General features: G+C 39.7%; 1 protein-coding gene and 1 non-coding gene across 3 annotated transcripts in view; both read left to right on the plus strand.

Annotated features, from left to right (window-relative positions):
• Mrc1 (mannose receptor, C type 1) overlaps positions 1–21891 on the plus strand; it is an 81687-nt gene that overhangs the window by 17537 nt on the left and 42259 nt on the right. For both annotated transcript variants that reach the window (NM_001106123.2, XM_063276254.1), the window contains 6 exons: positions 56–220; positions 8299–8412; positions 12875–13021; positions 15332–15517; positions 18183–18340; positions 19269–19379. In NM_001106123.2, coding sequence (NP_001099593.2) covers positions 56–220; positions 8299–8412; positions 12875–13021; positions 15332–15517; positions 18183–18340; positions 19269–19379 — 881 coding nt within the window. The remainder of the gene's footprint in view (positions 1–55; positions 221–8298; positions 8413–12874; positions 13022–15331; positions 15518–18182; positions 18341–19268; positions 19380–21891) is intronic.
• Positions 12692–12770, plus strand: Mir511 (microRNA 511). Its single transcript, NR_032742.1, has one exon. It is a non-coding gene; the product is annotated as a microRNA 511 (primary transcript).

The following is a 21891-nucleotide window of genomic DNA, read 5'->3' on the forward strand; positions in this document are numbered from 1 at the left end:
TCACTGGAAGCAGCTCCCATGCATGACACAGCTAATTCGTTGTCTTCTTTCTCAGTTGAGGGCAGCAAGAGGCTGTGGAATACAGACCCACTGACTGGCATTCTTTACCAGATAAACTCCAAGTCTGCCTTAACCTGGCACCAGGCAAGAGCAAGCTGCAAGCAGCAGAATGCTGAGCTCCTGAGTGTCACGGAGATTCACGAGCAGATGTACCTCACAGGTAATGACCGACAGAGCTTACCATCCTAAGTGTAGCCAGGTTACTTGGTTTCCACAGCACATGATGCACAAGGAGGTACTAAGAGGCATTATGAGTGTCATGAAAAGGTTTGTCCCCAAGCAGATGGTACAGTTCACATAAGGAATCTGTGCCCAGAAAACAGCACGAGAGATGACCAACTGTCACTTCTTGAGCAGACTTTGTTCTATCAGTTGTGATTGTCTTTAGAGTCCATGTTGTGCATTGCTAAAGGAAGTATGTTGGTGGGGGTGGGCGTTGCTGATATTTGGCCCTCTTCTCCGCTTCCCCAAGTGTGGCTTTTTATTGACTTGCTGTTTAACAAACACGTCTCTTCTTCCCCATTGTTTGAGCCTGCTTCCTCTTGTTCCTCTGGCATTAATGTTACATAACAGATCTTGGACCTGTGACTTCTGGGTTTACAACATACTCAGGGCCCCTAACTTCCCATCATGAATTACCATTACCTGGTTGCAGGATGCTGTCTCCCTACAGCTCCCCACTGCTGTATTTTACCTCTTAACAGAGGTCTTTGGTTCCTCCTGGGTGGCATGGTTGTCTCATGTTGCTCTCTGCTGCGCTGTGATTTAAAGCTAGCATTCCCCAAACTCTACACAGTGAATACAAAGTCTTCTCCATTTCTCTCATCTTCTTTTTAGCACCTTTATGACATATTTACTTACATTGTGTATGCATGTATAAGTTTCCATCCATATGTCTTCCTGTGCATGTAGAAAATGGAGGCCACCCTCGGGCATGTGCCTCAGAAGCCAGCCATTTTATTATTTAAAAAAAATGATGTTTTTATTTATTCTTTGAAAATTGCATGCAACAAACATAGTTTGATCAGACTCATTCTGCTCCCCCAATGCCTTCCAGATCTAGATTCTCTCCTATCTCCTTACCTTTCCAACTTCACATTCTCACTCAAAAATCAATCAATCAATCAATCAATCAATCAATCAATCACTACCACAACAAAAGCAAAACAAAACCTATGGCATTCAGTTTTTGATGGCCAATAACTCTTGGGTGTGAGTCCTGCCCTAGACTCAGATCATCAATCTTGAGTGACATCATCCCCCCCGTTTTTTTTTCTACAAAAGACAAGCCTCTGTGTGGGACTGGGAGCTCCCTGATTAGGCTAGTCTCACTATCTACTGAGGCACAGGGATCCTTCTGTCTCTGCCTCCCCAGCACCGGGACTGTATGACTGTCCAACCACATAAGGCTTTTTATGTGGCCTCTGGTGATCAAACTCAGTCCTTGTAAAGTAGCAATCACATTATTGGTGAAATTATCCCCTTGCCTCTTCTTATTACTGATTTATATACTGGTTTGCACAAATCCCCCATAATCTAGGTATAAACACTTTAAGCAAGTAAAACCGTTTATTCCTTTACTCACTGAGCAGGCTATCTATCTACCATGATAACTTTGCAGTGGGCATTCTGTTAGGACACCCAAGCTGACCCTGGCTTGTGAACATGGGAGTTAAAGTCCCAAGAGATATAAAGAAGAAACCCAACAAGGGGCCAGGTACAGTGATAGGAAGGGAGAACATGGGAAAAGCAAAATGAATATTGTGTGGAGGGTGGGCGAGCTCATGAGGTAAGTTGCTAGAGATGAGGCTCCTTCTGATAAGTGTGCCCCCTACTCTAGGGAGCTTCTCACTGACCCTTCCAAGGAAGATTGTCTCAATATTTGCTGAATGACAAATGATGAAAAAACAAGGGTAACTGTCACCCTAAAGTCTGAACAATGGAACAGTTAGTTGATTGCAAGGAAACAGCGTAATGACTCTTCATGGTTTGTGTTTATGCATTTAGTATATATATATGGATGTGGGTGTGGAGGTCAAAGGACAGCCTGCTCCAGTTGCTTCTCTCCTTCTGCCATAAGGGTTTCAGAGATCACTCGGGTTTGTAAGCTTGGTGGCAAGTGCTTTTTCCTGCAGAGCCATCTCTCTGGCCCCAGTGTCACAGTTCTTAAAACTGCCATCAGTTGGTCATGTTTATCAGAACATTCCTGAGGTGGAGGTCCAAGGTTATCTCAGTCTTGATGAGTAGCTAGCCTGGGAACCTGCATTTTGACTCTACACCAGGTGATTTGTAGGCATGGACAGCAAATCTACCCAACTAGACTCTGTGCCCTGGTCTCTGGTTTCTATGGTCAGGCCACCAGCGAGTTAGCATGCCCACCAGGGCTTCAGGAAGCCCCGGAGGATGGATCTGAGTTCATTTCATAGGTTTCTCTAAATCTTACTCAACTTCCAGAATTTAGTCAGCAGATTTCCAGGAGAATCTAGATTATGAGTGGCTTTTCCAGGGAGAGCCAGGGCACTTCCTGACTTTCTGTAAGTCTGAAATAGCATGCCACAAGGAAAGGTTATCTGACAGGAAATGCAAAAATCTTAAACAGAGGAAAGACATTCCTTTCTCAAGAAGAAAGATATTCACAGCATTCGATGTCCTTTGGCTGAGGAGGAATCTAGGAAATAATGGTGTGGCAGATGGATGGTTGTGGTATGTTTTGTTTTGAGACATAGGCTTTCAAAAAACCCTTAATAGAAATAAAGTGTACTTTATTAGAGGAGTGTGGGAAGCAGACAGTATTTTAAAAATATGCATATGCCATAACAATGGTTCTGAAGTTAAAGACCTGTTAGTATGGCTGTGGTGGTTGATACCTGTCATCCCCATGCTCAAAGGCCAGGGTAGACTTTGTAGGGAGATTGCCATAAATGCTCAAACAGATTTGTTCACCTCTATTGGATAGGGGCCATGTGCCAGAATCTGGAATTAGCTTCTTAAGTCCATATTAACATTGCCAATAAATATTGTTATCTCACTGTATAGAGGACATGACAGGCCAGTGGGTGAAAGCTGAGGTAGTTTCCTTCAGGTTTTAAGTTCATAAAAAGGGCTGAATTGAAGTCAGTGTCCTCTGTTTTACCCTGCCTGGGTCTCACTCATAAGATAACAGGAATCTGGTATGCCCAAGGCTCCAGGGAGGACCTTAATGCACCCATCACAATCTTCTTCTGCCAGTAAATGTCTTCATAACCTGTAATGTGGTTTTGTAGTATCCCCCAGGTGGCATGATCTCACCCAGATTCTTATTTGCACATGGCCCACTGCCATTCTATCTTCTCTTCAGCTTCTCTCCTGAAACATGTATGTCCTCAATTGCTGAACCTGATTCGTAACTACGTGTAATTTGAATGATCATTTACAGAACTGAAAGGGGCTGGAGGAAGTGAAATTTGGCTTGTTACCCTGATGTGATGTGGTGTGTGTGTACGCGCATGTGTGCATGCACATGTGTGTAACCCAATTTCCTTTCATGCAAACAAATGAGATATCAATGTGGAAGAAAAATCTAGATACTGGTGTAATAATGGACAGACTCTATTATAACTAATGGAATTGACAATTGATGCTTTATATAGATGAAATAAAAATTCTTGGTCTGAGCCTTTATAAAATTACACACATGCAGGAGAGTAGGTAATGCCTCCATTCAGTGATCCTCCCTCCCTCCCTCCCTCACTCCCTCCCTCCCTTCCTTCCTTCTGTCTTTCTTTCTTTTTCCTGATGAGGATAGAACCTCACAGATGCCAGACTTTTTTTTTTTTTTTTTTGGTTCTTTTTTTCAGAGCTGGGGACCGAACCCAGGGCCTTGCGCTTCCTAGGTAAGCGCTCTACCACTGAGCTAAATCCCCAGCCACCAGATGCCAGACTTTTAAATGACACACTTAACACACAAGACTGGAATTCTATCCCCATACTATCACCAAGCTAAAGTCAACATGTAGCTGCCAATAGTCGTGGGAATGACAGCCACCTTGTGTGTTCGCTGGGCATATTACTATCTGCTAGGCACAGTTATAAAGCATCGATTTAGTTCTCAAGGAAAGCATAGAAGCCCCACGGAGCTTCCAGATTCCAGGTCCAGGATCTGGAGTGCAATGTGGGGTCAGGGTCTGGGGTCTGAGGCACAGAGTTTGAGCTCACCAGAGGGTAGTTTCTTTAAAGAACTGCAGTCACTTCTCATGATGGCAGATCTGGAAGAAGTGTGATACAAAACCCACTTTAATTTTTCATTAATCACTGAGTTTTTCATGGCTTTGAAACCTTATGCATTTTGTTTGTTTTCCAGACAGAATCTTGTTATGTAGTCCAGGTTGGCCTGGTACTTACTGTATACCTTAGGCTAATCCAAACACATAGCGACCTTTGCCTTCAGTCTAGATTGCTGGGATTATGAACACTTACTGTTAGGTTTATCTCTTATCTCCTTTGTTACTACTATCTTAAAGTGCCAGAGCACGTTTCCTAATAGCTGATTTAACAGTTTAAAAATAATACTAAGTTTCCAATTTGTAAACGGGGTCTCATCCTAAGCAACTCTGTTGTTGTTTTTGAGACAAGGTTTTTCTGTGTAGCCCTGGCTGTCTTGGAACTTGATTTATAGACCAGGCTGACCTGGAACTCACAGAGATCTGCCTGCTTCTGCCTCCTGAGTGCCAGTGTCAAAGGTGTGAGCCACCATGCCTGGCCTCTACCTCTTGGTTCTTCTTGGATCGGGATCCTGAATGCTAAAGTTATAGACATGCGTCACCATGTTCAACTTGAAATGGTATTTTAAAAGAGCATATTCTCTGCTATATCCCCTGGAAATATAGGAGTGATTATTATTCAAGTTAACGTAACCTTCCTTATGTTAGAATTTGTGAAAAAAATCCAACATTCAACAGCAATTGTCTTAATATACAGGATAACAGCTATACAGTATTGATCCCTAGATATTTCTTAGCACAGTCTAGAGACATTTTCTTTTGCATTAAGAGTGAGGCAACAATTTTTAACTGATTTCTTCATCCTAAAGGGATGATTCATTATTCAAACTAATTTCAATTATATATAAAAATTAAATAAAAGGAGTTATCAGTGGCACAGATAGCTATAAAATTGACATGACACAAATTCGCCATCTATTTTAATAAATAATATTTGATATTTATAACACGGATTTAAGACTAAGCAAGACCACACCCTCTTGATGACATTTTTGGTTTTTCAGATTTACTAATTTTTCTTTGTGTGCACGAGTATTTTACCCGCATGCATGTATGTGTACCGCATATGTGACCAATGCCTGGAGAGGTCACGAAAGAACACAAGCTCCCCTGGAACTAGAGTTACAGATGGTGGTGAACTACCACGTGGATGCTGTTAGCTGAATCTTGGAACTGTGCAAGAACAATAAATTCTATTAATCACCAGGCTACCCTAGAAATTTAAGTTTAAAAGGGATTAAATGATTGGAATTACTCGGCTAAACCTTGGGCTCTGATTCTGACCTATGCGACTCTCTGTAGCTTTCAGCAAGGTGTTTCACCTGTCTGTCTTTGTCCTAGATGTTCCTGGAAGGAATGAGACTAGACACTTCTCCAAGTATAATGCACTTGGGAGAGTTGTGCTAACTCTTCAACCCTTTCATTATAGAAAGTCTGATAAAGAATGCACGAAGACTGAAGTGATGGCCCAGCAGTATAGGATCACTGACCACATTTCCAGAGTACATAGGTTCAATTCTCAGCAACCATATACTTCACAACCAAGTCTCCAGTTCTAGGGGACCCAGTGACTTTCTTCTGGTCTCGCTGGACCCCAGGCACACGTGTGCACAGATGTCATGCAGGCAAAATACCAGTACACATTAAAAATAAGTGAATTTGAATTAATTGCCATTGAAATGTACATATAATATTCAATTCTTTTCTATTTTTCTCTTATTAGTTCATGTTAAAATGTCATAGTAACATCTGGGCTTGGTGGTACACATCTTTTGTCCCCTCCCCATGCTTGACAGAAGCAGGCAGCTCTCTGGGACTCTGAGACCAGCTTGGTCTTCCTAGTGACTCCTGGGGAAGCCAGGGCTATATAGCAAGGTGCTGTCAGAAAGAAAATCAATTTCTAAAACGTCACAGTGGATTGATTTTTCAGCACATGCTTCCAGGACTGGGGACAGTTAAATAATAAAACTAAATAAATCTCTTCTGAACTAATGAATATTGGCCTTACCTATACCCTCAGGTGAATCGTCCTTTGATGAGAACAAGCACGATACAAGGCATGGTTCCCCAAGAAAGCATACTGTGTTTGGAATTGGCCTGGATAGATGTAAAATCTGACCTGAACATTGCCAGGGTTCCCACTGCCAGATCTTTCAATGGAAGACACTAATGTGTGCATGTGCGGGCTAGTGGAAACCTAGCAGCCATTTTAGTGGCTTCGACATACTTCAGAGTGACTTTTCTCACTATGGAATCTGAGAACCATTGTCATATGGACCCTGGGTCCAAGTTCAGCTCCTTCGGGCTTTTTAAACTCTGTTTTCCCACATAAAACTTACAGATAATGAAAAATTCTCATTTAACGGCTTCATGTAATCCATTTTAGTCACGTTGACACATCAAATTCCTGCTTCTCATCACTGTCTGCTAGAGTGCTTCTTCTCAATACGGCCCCTTCCTTTCTCCACTCTCCTTTTGTGTGTTGCATATTAAGTTTAATTGGAGTTTCTTGACTGAGCATGGGCACGAGGTTATTTCCTGGGGTAAGGGTGACTTACCAGCAGCTGTACGTCCTTGAAGATAACGGTTCTCCCTCCCAAGAGCAACTGTTAATTGCCAATAGCCCCTGAAAGAGGGTGTGGCCTCAGGATCCCCTCCCATCCCCATGATGGCGTACTGAAGGCCTTGCTACCTTGCAGATAAGCACTATCGCAGTCTCGCAGTCTCGGAGAACACTGGCGGCGCATGCTCAGACCCGTCTTTCCGCTGCACGGCTCCCCGTCCTCCCGCTCTTGTATTCTTTCTGCTTCCGCTTCTGTGTTGTCTTTTAGCCTTGGAAACAAATGGGCAAACGCTGACCTCTGAATATTGTGAGTGCTTAATTTCAAACTCTTCCTACTATCAAGCTTTACAGAGGAAAATATTCCACTAATACAACTAAGCATGTACCGGCAAATTTGTTTTCGTAAAGAATTGTGTTTTTTTTTTTAATTAAATAAATCAAAGCATATGTTTAAAAATTGTTTCTCAGTAACTGAAACAATTTGGGGAGATTAGAAAATTCTGAGTTTTGATTTTTTTTTTAAAGATACAAACCGTAAGAGGTTCAAATATATTGGCTGGTCCCTGTGGCATTTTTATTTTTGTTTCCATATTAGGCTTCGATAATCAAAACCACTGTGATAATTATTTATTATCTGCCTAAAGAGAGCATCGCTTGTGTTGGCACTAATAATTAAAAATTTCAGTTTAATCGCCACTTATAAAGTAGCAAAATTGACTTAAAACATATCATTAAAATTCTCAAAATAAGCTCTGAAACACGAAGTTAATGAGTTATGACAATGTAGGTCAAAGTGCTTAGTGAAAACTGTCTGTCGTAGAGAAGCTTTGCTTTTTTTTATAAAATAAATCTTATTTTTACTCTCACATGAAGTAAGAGAGTCATTATTCCATGTCGACACCATCCTGTCCATATAAGAAGCAAGAGAGTAGACAATGGTTAAGTGATGACATTTGTGTGGAACCCTGACCCAGAGCCCTACTAGCTTTTCAAAGAATTCTCTGCCTGTCAGCGAAGGTCATGGTTCTACTTGTAGATTATAAAGTTTTAGTAATACTAATCACCACTTCCATCACATTTAAGAAACAAATTTTATTTTTTATTGCCTGTGTGTGTGTCCATTTGTGAGTGCATGCATGTATGTATGTATGTATGTATGTATGTATGTATGTGTAAGTTTGTTTGGTGGCCAGAAGGCATTGGATCCCCTGGAGCAGGAGTTAGAGATGGTTGTAAGCCACTCAACATGAGTGCTGGGAATCTAACTAGGGCCTCTGAAAGTACAGTATGAGTTTTCAAGTACTTAGCTATCTCGCTTGCACCCTCTCTGACAACTTGGATTAGCACATTTAAATTTACTGCCATTTCTCAAAGCCTGTTTTATGTTTTTTTTTTTTTCTTTTTTTTGCCCTACAGGATTGACCAGTTCCTTGACCTCTGGACTCTGGATTGGACTCAACAGTTTAAGTTTAAGCACTGGCTGGCAGTGGGCTGGGGGAAGCCCATTCCGGTATCTGAACTGGCTACCAGGTAAGGTCAAGCCTGCCTGAGTATTATTGGCTGAGTGTAATTCACTGAGATGTCTTAGAGGTCTTCCTAATGGAGCATAGCTCATTTCCCATCATGCTTCGAAATCTGCAACCTGGATTTGATTATTCTAAAGTGCAAGTTTACACAGGGCCAGCTTCCTGGGATTAGGACTTGTCTCCTAGGATAATCATGTCAGTCAATAGTCACTTCCGTTTGATATCTACACTCTACATTCAAAAGCATATTTGGAGCTATTTTTAAGTCTAATTAAAGATAACAGAATCAGTGTTAAAGTGTATTTTGTGTTGTACTAACTGTCATTGTTCTTGAAACAAGTATTGTAAAGGGTGAGTGCTTTCTACTTTTTGTATGACTATTGTCCTCCCTAAATTTTGGGATTCTTTTGTCCTACTTGAATCTTAGAAATTCAGCTAAAATGTGCTTATCTATAAGATATACATATATTTATGATATATGGAATTGTATATAGATATTAATGATCTAACACACTTGGGTGGATACTAAGGACAGACCCTAGGGCCTTGTGCATGTTAGACAACTACTGAACTATGTCCTCAGTCCTCTATATGCTTTTAATTTGAGACAGTCTCGCTTCATTACAGAAACTGGTCTTGAATTTACTCTACTCCAGGAAAACCTTGAACTTGGGATCCTTCCTTCTCAGCCTCCTGTAACATGATATGGCCATATCTAGTAATATCTACATATATGTTACGAATTTAGGAGAACTGAATATTCTGGATTGGTGATGAATTCCTCATCATCTTAAGTCATGAGTTGTTTTTTTTAATATTACCATGATCTTAAAGCCTATGGTAATGATCTTTCATGTTGTTTATAATATAATAGGGTTGACTTAAAATTCTACCTCAACCCCAGATTGTAAAATATTATGCTAGAATAAATATTTACTAACAATTTTCTTGACCATATATAGTTTGATCACAAAAGAGAGAGTCAGGGATACTCTTCAGCAGCTTCTGATTATCTCAAAGTTAGAAAAGGGATCTCGTCCATTTTGTTACACTTTCATGGTGTGTGTGTGCGTGTGTGTGTGCGTGCGTGTGTGCGTGTGTGTGTGTGTGTGCGTGTTCTTTCTTCTGTGTTATCACTTCCATGTTGTTCCAACATACAAGATGACAGAACACAAAACAAGACTGAAGGCTGTATGCAAGTTGTACATAGGAAGCAACACTTCAGAGAAACATCAAGGTCACTTCTCAAGTGTCTTCACCTGTTGAGTAGTAGGATGTGTGTTAACCCTGGAGTGGTGGTAACTGTGATGCCAGCCTCTCTGACTATAGCACACGTCCAAGCCTGGCTTATTGTAGAAGAGTAGAGTCAATGATCAGTGACTCAGAAGAAGTGTGTGTTAGTCATGTTTTATCAGCTTTGCTCTGAACACTCTTGAGAATGTGTTTGAGAAACTGAGGTTTCCCTCTCCCCTCCTCCCCTTTCCCTTCCTCCTCTTCTCCTCATAACCCCTCTCTCAACCAAGTTTCCTTCATTGGACAGATTTTCTCAAGCAGTTGATCCTTAGGCTTCTGCCTTTTGAGTGTTGGGACCAACCATAAATATGCAGGCCATGCCTGTTTCACAATTCTTTTCCTTCCTTCCTTCCTTCCTTCCTTCCTTCCTTCCTTCCTTCCTTCCTTTTCTTTGAGACATTAAATGCCTTTTAAAAACATATGGCTTAAAAATGCTAAGCTTTCTGTTTCATATCTTGACTTTTACTTTTTAAGAAGAAAAATAGATAAAACAGTATTTTTTAAAAAGTTTTAAGCGTGAGAGAATTTTAGAGAATCATCATATAGGGCTATGTGTTTATTTAACTTGATTAGGTTTCAGGGACCGTGACGAATCTCAGGGGCAGAACACTCATTTATCATGCACAAGATCCTGGGCCCAATGATTGGTGCTTTAAAAATAATATACATATATATACATATATATATATATATATATATATTCTGATTATATTTTACCATGAAACTCCACTCAACATGTTCTCTCACTGCCTGATGGGCACAGAGCTTGTATGTGAATTGTTTTATGCTAGAAATCATGACTGGGTCACCTACTTCTGAGCTATCCCCAGCACCAGACTTGAGTCTTGAAAGGATAATCTGCTTTACTGTTTTCTGAAATAGGGGAAGTAACCATCAGTGCATGTGACTATAGATTCCCTTTCGTCATAAGTGATGACATCATTTGTCTGCTGCTCTTGGGTTCAAGGGAAGTTAGAGAATTGCAGATGGACTCAGAAGCTTCAGACAGTGCTCATTATATGGTAGGGGACAACAGTTCATTCTTATCTTTAGTAGCAAAAAGTACTGCCTGTCATAAAGTAGGTCATTTTCTCTATTATTCAGTTGTGTAAAAAGAGTCTAATATCCATCCCCTGGTAGTCTTAGATCTCACTGAAAAAAATTAGGTGTTAATTTTGGAAAAGGCATTTTAGGAAAGAAAAAGTATTTTCTTATTCCTGGAAAATAGATTCAATACTAACTCACCTTCTTAAATAATGTGAGAGTTTCTTAAAGTTAAAATTGGAATATTTAAACTATTTTTTTATAAATTACTCATTGGACTGTTTTATTAAACACTTACTAAGTAATTCATGTGATAAAACATATATGGAGTTCAAATAAGAATCCTTTAGGTAAATGATGAAGAAATATAAATTCAGCTATATAATAGTCACGAGATTATTAAAGACCTGTAACTGCTATCTCAAGGTTGGCAGAGGTGTTGTATTGATAAATGAATACATAATATGATTTACCAAACAGCACAGTGTTTAAGACCAGTATGTATTAAATGTGCTATTGTTTCTTGAAAGTGTTTTCTCACACGTATGCAGATTCTGTGAGCTTTACTATCCTGTTATCTTGGCTGTATTAGCAACAGATTTTTCAAAACATCTTTATATGTATTTTGGCAGTTTTCTATATATTATGTCATATTCATACAACCTGGAAAATGTTTCTGTTAGAGACTTCCAAGGGCGGGTGACATGATTTCCTTCTTATGGGAAGAGTGAAATTCTGGTGCATAATAAACATCTGTCAAAGGTCATGAAATAGAATTATGGACAGAATGTGTATAACTTGTTTGTCAGACTAGGTATGAGATGAAGTTACTTTCTGGAACACTGGGGTTGAAATGATAGATCAGAGAGTGTAGGGAAGGATGGATTCATCCATTGTAGTAGATAAATGACTCATCTGAGGATGTAGGGATGAATACATGTATCCATTGCAGTAAATAAATGACACATCAGAGGATGTAGATGGATCCATGTATCCATTGCAGTAAATAAATGACACATCAGAGGATGTAGATGGATCCATGTATCCATTGCAGTAGACAAATGATACATCAGAGGATGCAGGAATGGATCCATGTATCCATTGCAGTAAATAAATGACACATCAGAGGATGTAGATGGATCCATGTATCCATTGCAGTAGACAAATGATACATCAGAGGATGCAGGAATGGATCCATGTATCCATTGCAGCAAATAAATGACACATCAGAGGATGTAGATGGATCCATGTATCATCCATTGCAGTAGACAAATGATACATCAGAGGATGCAGGAATGGATCCATGTATCCATTGCAGCAGACAAATGACACATCAGAGGATGCAGGAATGGATCCATGTATCCATTGCAGCAGACAAATGACACATCAGAGGATGCAGGAATGGATGGATCCATGTATCCATTGCAGCAGACAAATGATACATCAGAGGATGTAATGATAGATGCATGTTTCCATGGAAGTCAACCCAGTCTGGTTCTTTAACCAGCTTCCTGTAAGAAAGGGATGAGGAGATAACTCCAAAACCAACTAAAACCACGAGTTCTGAGAGTGTGGCACATTGATTTCCAAATCTCTTACACTGTGTTTGTCCCTCCCACTGTCTTTTATTTTGATCTCCTCTCTCTGACTGGGGAAAGTTAACAGAGGTCATCTGGCCTATTGGGACTATTTCTTAAATTAGCTTAATTAGTTTTGGGGGTTGCTACTGACATTACTATGGCCAGCTTGCAGCAGCATACATTAATCTTATTCACTCATTCTATACATGACATCATATATAGACACATGATATCATATATCATCATGCAGTTGTTTAAAGCTTAATGTCTAATGTTTTTCGTTGCTGTGGGTGGTTATTTCAAACCGCTCTACTCTGCGCTCAACATTTTAAGCCTTGGAATAAGCCAGCAACAAGAAACCAAATAGATACCCACCATGCCTTTTGCTCTGCACTCAGTACATAATCATTTGTGAATGTGTAGCAAAAGACAGGATGGGGATCCATTAAATCCCAAGGATGACGACGTAAGGTGTGGTGGTTGGTGAATGTAAGCCATCTATTTATGGGAATGCAGTAGTCCCACTGTAACTTTGTAATTTTCTTAAAGGAAGTCCATCATCAGAACCTGGAAAGAGCTGTGTGTCACTAAACCCTGGAAAAAATGCCAAGTGGGAGAATCTGGAATGTGTTCAGAAACTTGGCTACATTTGTAAAAAAGGCAACAATACTTTGAATCCATTTATCATTCCCTCGGGTAAGAGGATCTCTACGATCAAATGTATAAAATACTAGAAATTAAAGATAAATAAAACTGTAACTCAATCAAAATTGCATGAAATAATTCTAGAGATATTATTAATTATTTATAGATTAATACAATGATATGCCTTCAAAAGCCCATTTCTTTGGTCAGTACTACTGTTTCCTGAACATAGAGAAGTATTTGAACATCGGGAAAAACTTTTGATATAAATAAGAAATTCATCTCCCCAGTCTTGTAAAGTAGGTATTATTTTCACATGTTATAGAAGAGAAAAGAGGAATTTATAGGATATATAATTCCCATATACTTAACGAAACTGGATTTAAAACTGGGAAATAAGTATCTGGAATGAAAGACTTTATTCTGTGCACACAGATAAAGTTGGATTCGCTATAGCATCTTGCATTGAAATCTTCACACAGTAAAATAAATGATTCAAAAGACAAACACAGTAACTAAGCATGTAATGTAAGTTATGTAAGCCCAGTACACTCCACTGGGCTCCAGTAGAATAGCAAATGAATGGTTTTATAAGTCTATAGAAGAATTGAGCAGCTAAGGCAGTAATAGATTGTCCTTTCAACGTATTGAAAGCTAACCTTCATGTCATCACTACAATTATTCTGGAGGCATGATTCATGCTTTACCTGGGTTTATTTACTTTGTTTCTGTTTGGGAAACGTTATGGCCCATGTGATGGTTTCACTGAGAATGCCCCCAGTGGGCTCAAAGGTTTGAATACTCACTCCTCTACTCCCTTGCAGTTGGTGGAACTGTTTTGGAAGGATTGGGAGGTGTGATCTTGTAGGAGGTGTCACTGGCAATGGAGTTTGGGATTTCAGTAGGCTGGGGCCATTCCTAGGATCTCTATCTTTGCCTAATGGTTGTGTCTGAAGATGTGAACTCTCAACTCCTGCTCCAGCACCACACCTGCCTTCCTGATGACATGATCCCCACGTAGGTCATGGACTCTAATCCTCTGAAACCATGAGCCTCAAATAAATGCTTTCTTTGATACGTTGCCTTGGTCATGCTATTTTAAAATAGCAAAAAATAACTAAGAAAGACAGCCCATTTTTTTTTCTTTACCTTTCTCCCCTGACTCCTGGAATCAGTTTCATTTATTTGTAACTATGATTGACCTGGTTAGAAATTCAGAGGGCACCAAATTACAGACAATGATAATATTTTCCCCCACCCCTTTGTTTTTGCCACCCATGGCTGTTTCTCAGAAGACCACAGTTTCAGAGTGTTTATGTTCCTCGCTGTTTCTTCTGGTGTCTAGGGAAATGCATTTACAGTGGTTTTTTTCCCCTTGTTTTGTATGAATGGCAGCATGTTTTTTTGTTTTTTTTGTTTGTTTGTTTTTTTGTTGTTGTTTTTTTTTTTTGAGACACGGTTTCTTTGTATAATAGCCCTGGCTGTCCTAGACTTGATTTGTAGACCCAGCTGATTTCTAACTCACAGAGACTCACCTGCCTGCCTCTGGACAGATAAAATCAGATGATCCGTTGGTAGTCTCATTGAAGGTTCACGTTTCAAAAATAGATTTCTCGTTCGTTGATATTCTATTTGTTTGTTTGTTTATTTACTTATTTATTTTTGAGGCTCTGGGGCTTGAACCTAGCGCCTCACACTCACATTGTGCCGATTTCCCCAGCCTTTGACATCATTTTATTTTGATTTATCTTTTTCCAACATAAATCTTTTTTTATCGAATAGTTGGAAATTTTATACAATTTTATGTTCCACATAGGTCAACCCTCCCACTTTTACCCCCAAAATGGAAAAAAAATAATACAACAAGTTAAATTTGTGTTACCCGTACACTCGTTGGACCATGGTTAAACCTTCAGTGTCCAGCCCCTTAAAGATAATTGAGCCCTCCCCCTCCCCCTCTTCCCGGTCCTCGGACCTCACAAGGGGACTACATCCCCCCCATCGCCTCTGAATCTCAGCATCTTTATCACAGTTTCTAAGGACCCTCTTCATTGGCTTCTATATTTCCAGTCTTCCTCTTAAAGTAAAAAGATACTCTTTTTTCTCCAAATCGCCTTTTTCAAAACAAAACAAGCACAACAGTTCTTTCTCATATATCTCTTATAAATGCATATGCCATAAAATGAAGAATGACATTTTCAGGCCTACAATTGTGTGTATGTGTGTATATATATATATATATATATATATATATATATATATGTACATATAATAAAACTTGACGTACAAGGTAGTTGAAAGTGTTGCAAATTTTAAACAAATTTCTTTCAAATTCTTTCTAAACTTCTTTTCCCTTTCTAGAAAGTGATGTGCCTACTGCCTGCCCTAATCAGTGGTGGCCCTATGCAGGCCACTGCTACAGGATCTACAGGGAAGAGAAGAAGATCCAGAAATACGCTTTGCAAGCCTGTAGGAAGGAGGGTGGTGACCTGGCAAGTATCCACAGCATTGAGGAGTTTGACTTCATCTTCTCCCAGCTAGGATACGGTGAGAGACACCCCCTGACGCTAGGCTCACCCTGGCTGCCTCCTCTCCACCCTCATCTCAAAAACATAACCACAAGTGTTCAGTTTCATTAACTTAGATTGGTAGTCGATTGACAATTTAGATTTAAATAGATGATACCTCTGCCAACACAGATTGTAGTTTAAATACTTGTATCATTAAGAAATTTAAAATGTTCTCTTCATGGGTATCTTTCAATATTATTTTCCCACATATCTGGATTTGGGGATGTCTGTGTTAAAGTTGCCTGCTGCAACTTTGGAATTGTGCATCTGTTTGTTCGTCTGTCTGTGTGTCTGTGTGTATCTCTGTGTGTGTCTGTTTCTGTGTGTCTGTGTGTGTCTCTTTCTCTGTCTCTCTCTCTCTCTCTCTCTCTCTCTCTCTCTCTCTCTCACACACACACACACACACACACACACACACACACACACACACACAGGAAAGTAGCCTCTGTAGCATGTGAACAACTTCTTAATTTTTCTGTGCCCACCTATCCTGGGAAACTCAGATTAACTGATGGAACTGAAATCATAATGGGAGTATCTAAGTATTAGTCACTCAAGCTTATCATGACCTATTGGGAAGCTTGGCATTAACCAGTGTGGGAAGCAGGTTAGTTAAGTGGCCAAAGGGCTGTCCATTCTACTCTCTGTGACGTGACAGAGCCACAGAAGAACCCTGTGGGTTTTTTTTAACTGTAATTAGTTATGAAAGTTGGGTGGCCAAGGTTTCCTTTCAGTTCAGCCTGAGAACGAATGAATGAGCTGGAGAGCTCTCCCTTAGGAAGAAAGGAGTTGTGGGGACTGGAGCAGTGACTCGGCTGTTTAGAGCAGTTGGTGCTCTTACTGAGAACCTGGGTTTGATTCACAGCCCCAGATGGCAGCTCACAACCATTGTAATACCAGCCCTTTTCTGATCCTAGTGGGTATTGCACACACCTGGGACACAGATATACATGAAGAAAAAACTCACATGAAAGAACAGAAATAAAAAATATTACTAAAAGCATTTATAATATTTTAGTACAGTATTTCCTTATTTAACAGAACAAGATAATCTCAATAAAAGTAAAATATAAAATTAAGATTATTACTTCTAAATAAAAACTTTTCAAAAATATTTAATTAGGCGAGATAGAAGCTCTAATATTAGTCATGGAAATAAAGTACAAACTAGACAGTATGTAGCCTAGGTATGGAAAGAATGAATCTCAGTTCATATAATTTGTTTAACTGGCTTATGACAATTGATTTAACAACTTGAAACACACACACACACACAGATCTACAGTGTGTGTGTGTGTGTGTGTGTGTGTGTGTGTGTGTGTGTATGTATGTGTGTGTGTTTGTAGAATATTAATAGAATTGCAAGCAATCGGGCTGGAGAGATAGCTCAGTGGTTAAGAGCACTGACTGCTCTTCCGGAGGTCCTGAGTTCAAATCCCAGTAACCACATGGTGGCTCACAACCATCTGTAATGGGATCCGATGCCCTCTTCTGGTGTGTCTGAAGACAGCTACAGGGTACTCATATACAAAATAAAATAAATAAATCTTTAGAATTGCAAGCAATCTAACAGGAAAGCAGTTTAGTAAGAAAATTATACATGAGAATGCTATAATAAAGTCTAATTCTTTGTAAACTAATAAAAATAAATTAAAGCAAATATATATAGAAAATTCATATATACTTATGTAATTTTACACTGGTCTGTATCTTAAAGTACTTGAGAGTGTGTAAGTTCTCTTCGAAACCTATGTTTGTTACTCAGAAGCTCCTGATCTGCAAACTCAAGTGAAAGGGAGAGGGGCCCATCCTGGCACAATTCCCCCGGGCTTCAGGACACTGGAAACATCTGCTCAAGCTGGCAAAAGGCCACTTGAGGACTTCTCCAAAAATGAATGATTGACAGCTTTCAGGAGGAAGAAAACTAGCCACTTGGCATTTTCTACCCAGTGCCATCTTTAAAATTCTTTGAAATCACTGTCTTCTACTGTTCAACGATTGGAATCAGAGATTACAGGGGCATTCTCAGGCAAATTACACAGACAGTGAATTGTATAACGCTTAACTTTTAAGTTTGGAAATGTTTATTTTGTAGTCATGAAACCTGAGATCTTCAGTCACTACAAATTCATTCCATTATATATTTCACTATCCTTGACTAATATATATATATATGAATGATATATATGTATATATGAATGATATATAGTATTATGAATGATATATATGCATATATGAAATATATATATATATGAATGATCCTGTTGTTCCAGAAATATGTTATTTATAACAATAACATAGATTCACAAGATTGGGGTTGCTCATTTAATTTTTACAACTACCATAAAATATAATATTTAATGTATAAATATTAAGTAGAAATAGTCACATTTACAACGGAAAGAAAACATTGAATAACCTAAAATTGATCTTCTAATATATAGTTGGTGTGTATCTATTGCATATAGATTATCTTCTATGATAGCTCTATAAGATCAAGAGAGCAGAGCTGAGCGGGCCAGCCCAGCACCCTTCTCAGGTTCTCTGCTGGCCTTTGGGAATCACACTCCTGTTGTACTTGTGCGTTACTTTTGGAGAACAGCACACAAGCTACTGACTCAGGCGCTCCTCTTCCTGTGCAGAGCCAAATGATGAGCTGTGGATTGGTTTAAATGACATCAAGATTCAGATGTACTTTGAGTGGAGCGATGGGACCCCGGTGACATTTACTAAATGGCTTCCCGGAGAGCCGAGCCATGAGAACAACAGGCAGGAGGACTGCGTGGTGATGAAAGGGAAGGTGAGGTGCTCTGCTGATGCCTGACTGTGGTGCCGTGACCTCTTTCTCTGCCTTGGTTATCATCTGCTGAGATTGCTTCCTTTGTTGATATAGACTTAGGTTACACCACAATTCAGACTCAGGTCTTTGAGTGTCTCACTATAGCAAAGTTTAGCAAAGTCAGGAAGACTATAAGATAGATAAATAGAATAAAAGTTTGGCTGAAAGGTAGCATTAAATAATACCTAATAATACTGCCTGCTGAATTCTGAAAAAAAATATATGCACATGCCATATCTATGTATATAACATCATTTTGAACATACTTATGTATGTTTATATATAGATGTATGCAAATATGTACGTATGTATGCATATATATGACTTGGTTCAACAATTCAGAGCTTTGTACCTTCTACTAGTTGCCCCTGGCCTCATAGTTCTGGTTCATTGCGGCTTCTCTTCCTCTCTCTCCATCCTCTCTTCTCCTCTCCTCTTCCTCCTCTCCTACCTGCCCCATTCTCTTGAACCTCCAGTCCCACCATTCTTCTTCACTGCCCAGTCACCAGTTCCAGCCTTTGATTGTCCAGTTAACATGGGGGAAATGTTCACATGACACCACCTGACTATGTGATGGTGTGCTCATCAGGGGCAACTCCTCTTGAGGAAGCAGAATTAACGTCAGACTTCAAACAGCGTGAGGCCAATCTACTACACATACTGGCTTCAAATACTCAAGATAAAGACTCACATTAGTCCTACAATCTCTTTACGCCTGTACAGTTACAGACAAATACACTGTTAACATGTAGGATATGAATTTACCATTTGTTTGTAGACATAGCTTTCCCTGGCTAGCATGCATTAGACCCTGGGTTCAGCACTGGAATGAAACAAATATACAAAGGTCCTAAAGCAGATAATCATTTCTTTTTCTTTTACTCTGTAGGATGGATACTGGGCAGATAGAGCTTGTGAGCAACCACTGGGTTACATCTGTAAGATGGTCTCACAAATCCACACTGTAATACCAGAGGGTGCAGAAAAAGGCTGCCGGAAAGTGAGTATGGACCATCCACAATGACTTAAGATACCCGGGTTGTACAGTGGGCTTTGTTTCATATGAGGCAGTACTTACTTATCGTCAAAGACCAGCACTTCAACTGTGTAAGTGTTCAGTGTCTTACTGTGTCTGATAACTCCATCCTTCTTGAAGTTTTCTTGGGCAGTCTCTGGCTAATGGGGGAGGTGCAGTCACTCCTGGGCTCCATTCAGAATGTCATGAGAACTGAACAGGAAATAGAAAATAAAGTGAAATGATTAAAAGAGCCTGGACTGAGACAAAGAAAGACCCAAGAGAAGTCACTGCGCAGGAATCCGGGAGTCTGACACCCTATGGGCAGTTGGAGACATTTCCAGTGAGTAAGATTCAATGCATACACGCTGGTAGCAAGCCATTATTGGCCACTCTTGCCTACAGAATGAGCTTTCTTCCACTAGGGAAACTTTTCAGGACATCACTACAGTAAGAGGCAAGGCAACGAGCCTTCAGTTTGTGCTGAGTAACAGTGTTAAATAAAATCACACAAACTCACAGTGTGTGTGCGCCTTACCAGCAGAGAGACACACTGAGAAATGGATAATAAGTAGGTTGATAGATAGATAGATAGATAGATAGATAGATAGATAGATAGATAGATAGAATGATAAATAGATAGATATAGACAGACAGACCGACAGACAGATATAGATTAAATATAGATGGACACAGAGAGTCAGACACATAGAGAGACAGAGAGACAGACACAGAGACAGACACACAGAGATAGAAACACATAGAGTTCCAGAAGGCTAAAATAAATTATATTGTAAAAGACGTCTAAATGGATGAAAAACAGCATAGGCTTATGGTTATTGTTTTCCTATCCGAAGAGTAGCTCATCTTTCTCTTTTGTACTTTTCTCCTGAAAGAAGGGCAAAGTGAAAACTTATGATTTTTTTGGTAGCATTTCCAGTGTTATGCGCTGGTCACACCATCAGATAACAAACCATGAAAAATAGGAATATATGACTCATAACTACTTAGTGGGCAGATACACTGTAAAGAAAAGCAGCAGTTAATAGAAAAAAACCCGCAGCATCTGAGAGATTCGTGAACGGTCTTAACAGTGGTCAAAACTCCTCCCGATTTCGCATTCCAAGAACTTAGTCAGGGAAGTTATAAAGATGTCTTTCCTCTTGTATTGTGCATGTTTGTGTGGATACACTTGTGTGTGCTGGCATTTGTGCATGTATACACATATGTGTATGGAGGCCAGAGATCAATTTATGGTGTCTTTCCTCAAGTACTATGTCCCACCCACTCTGTGTGTGTGTGTGTGTGTTTGTGTGTATGTGTATGTTTGTGTGTTTGTGTATGTGTGTGTCTGTGTGTTTGTGTGTGTGTATATGTGTCTGTGTGTGTTTGTGTATGTGTGTGTCTGTGTGTTTGTGTGTGTGTATATGTGTCTGTGAGTATATGTGTCTGTGTGTGTGTGTGTGTGTGTGTGTGTGTGCATGTTTGTGTTTATATGTGTATATAAGTGGAGGCTATTCGGCAACCTATGTTATCCCTAATGAGGAGGTTTCCCACATTGTCTTATTGTTGTTGTTTGTTCGTTTGTCTTATTTTGCTACTTTTCCTTCTATTGAACATAGATTCTTGTCTCATACAATATATCCTGATTACAGTTTCTCCTTTATCTCCTCCTCCCAGTTCTTCCCCACCTCCCCTCCCCTTTGTAGCCAATCCCTTTCTGTCTCTCCTTATTTAAATAAAAAAACAGGCTTAAGAAATAATAACCAAACACAAGACAATAAAATATAATAAGATAAGGCAAAGCTCATTATGTCAAAATAGGACACAGCAACCCAACAGGGGGAAAAGAGTCCCAAGAAGAGGCACAAATCTCAGAGACCTGCTTGTTTTCGCAGTCAGGAGTACAATAAAAAACTAAGCTAAAAGCTGTAATGTGCACACAGAGGACCTGTGTAGGCCCCGTGCTTGCTGCTTCCCTCTCTGTGAGCTCATATTCGCTTTGCTTGGTTGGTTCAGAGGGCTTCGTTCTCCTGGTGTCCTCCATCCCCTCTGGCACTTATACACTTTGTGCCCCCTCTTCCACAGGGTTTCCTGAGGTCTGAGGGAAGGGATTTGATGAAGACATTCCATTTAGACTCTCTCCAAGTAATGTCTTGCTGTGGGTCTCTGCATCTGTTCCATCTGCTGCTGGGGGAAATTTATCTGATGATGACCCCCACATTGATTTTTTTGAGACAAGGTCTCTCATTGGCCTGCAGCTCAACAAACAGGCCAGAGTGAATGAGCAACAAACCCATCTGTTCCAACCTCCACAGTGCTGAGATTAGGACACTTGTCCTTTTTTTTATTATTATTATCGACTGTATGTATGTATGTATGTATGTATGTATGTATGTATGTATGTATGCATGCATGCATGTATGTGTTTATTTATGTATTTACTTATTTACTTTACATCACTGTTGCTGCCCCTTCCCTCTTTTCCTCTCAGTTC

Source organism: Rattus norvegicus, chromosome 17 (genome assembly GCF_036323735.1).
Source record: "Rattus norvegicus strain BN/NHsdMcwi chromosome 17, GRCr8, whole genome shotgun sequence".
NCBI classification, from domain to species: Eukaryota; Metazoa; Chordata; class Mammalia; order Rodentia; family Muridae; genus Rattus; species Rattus norvegicus.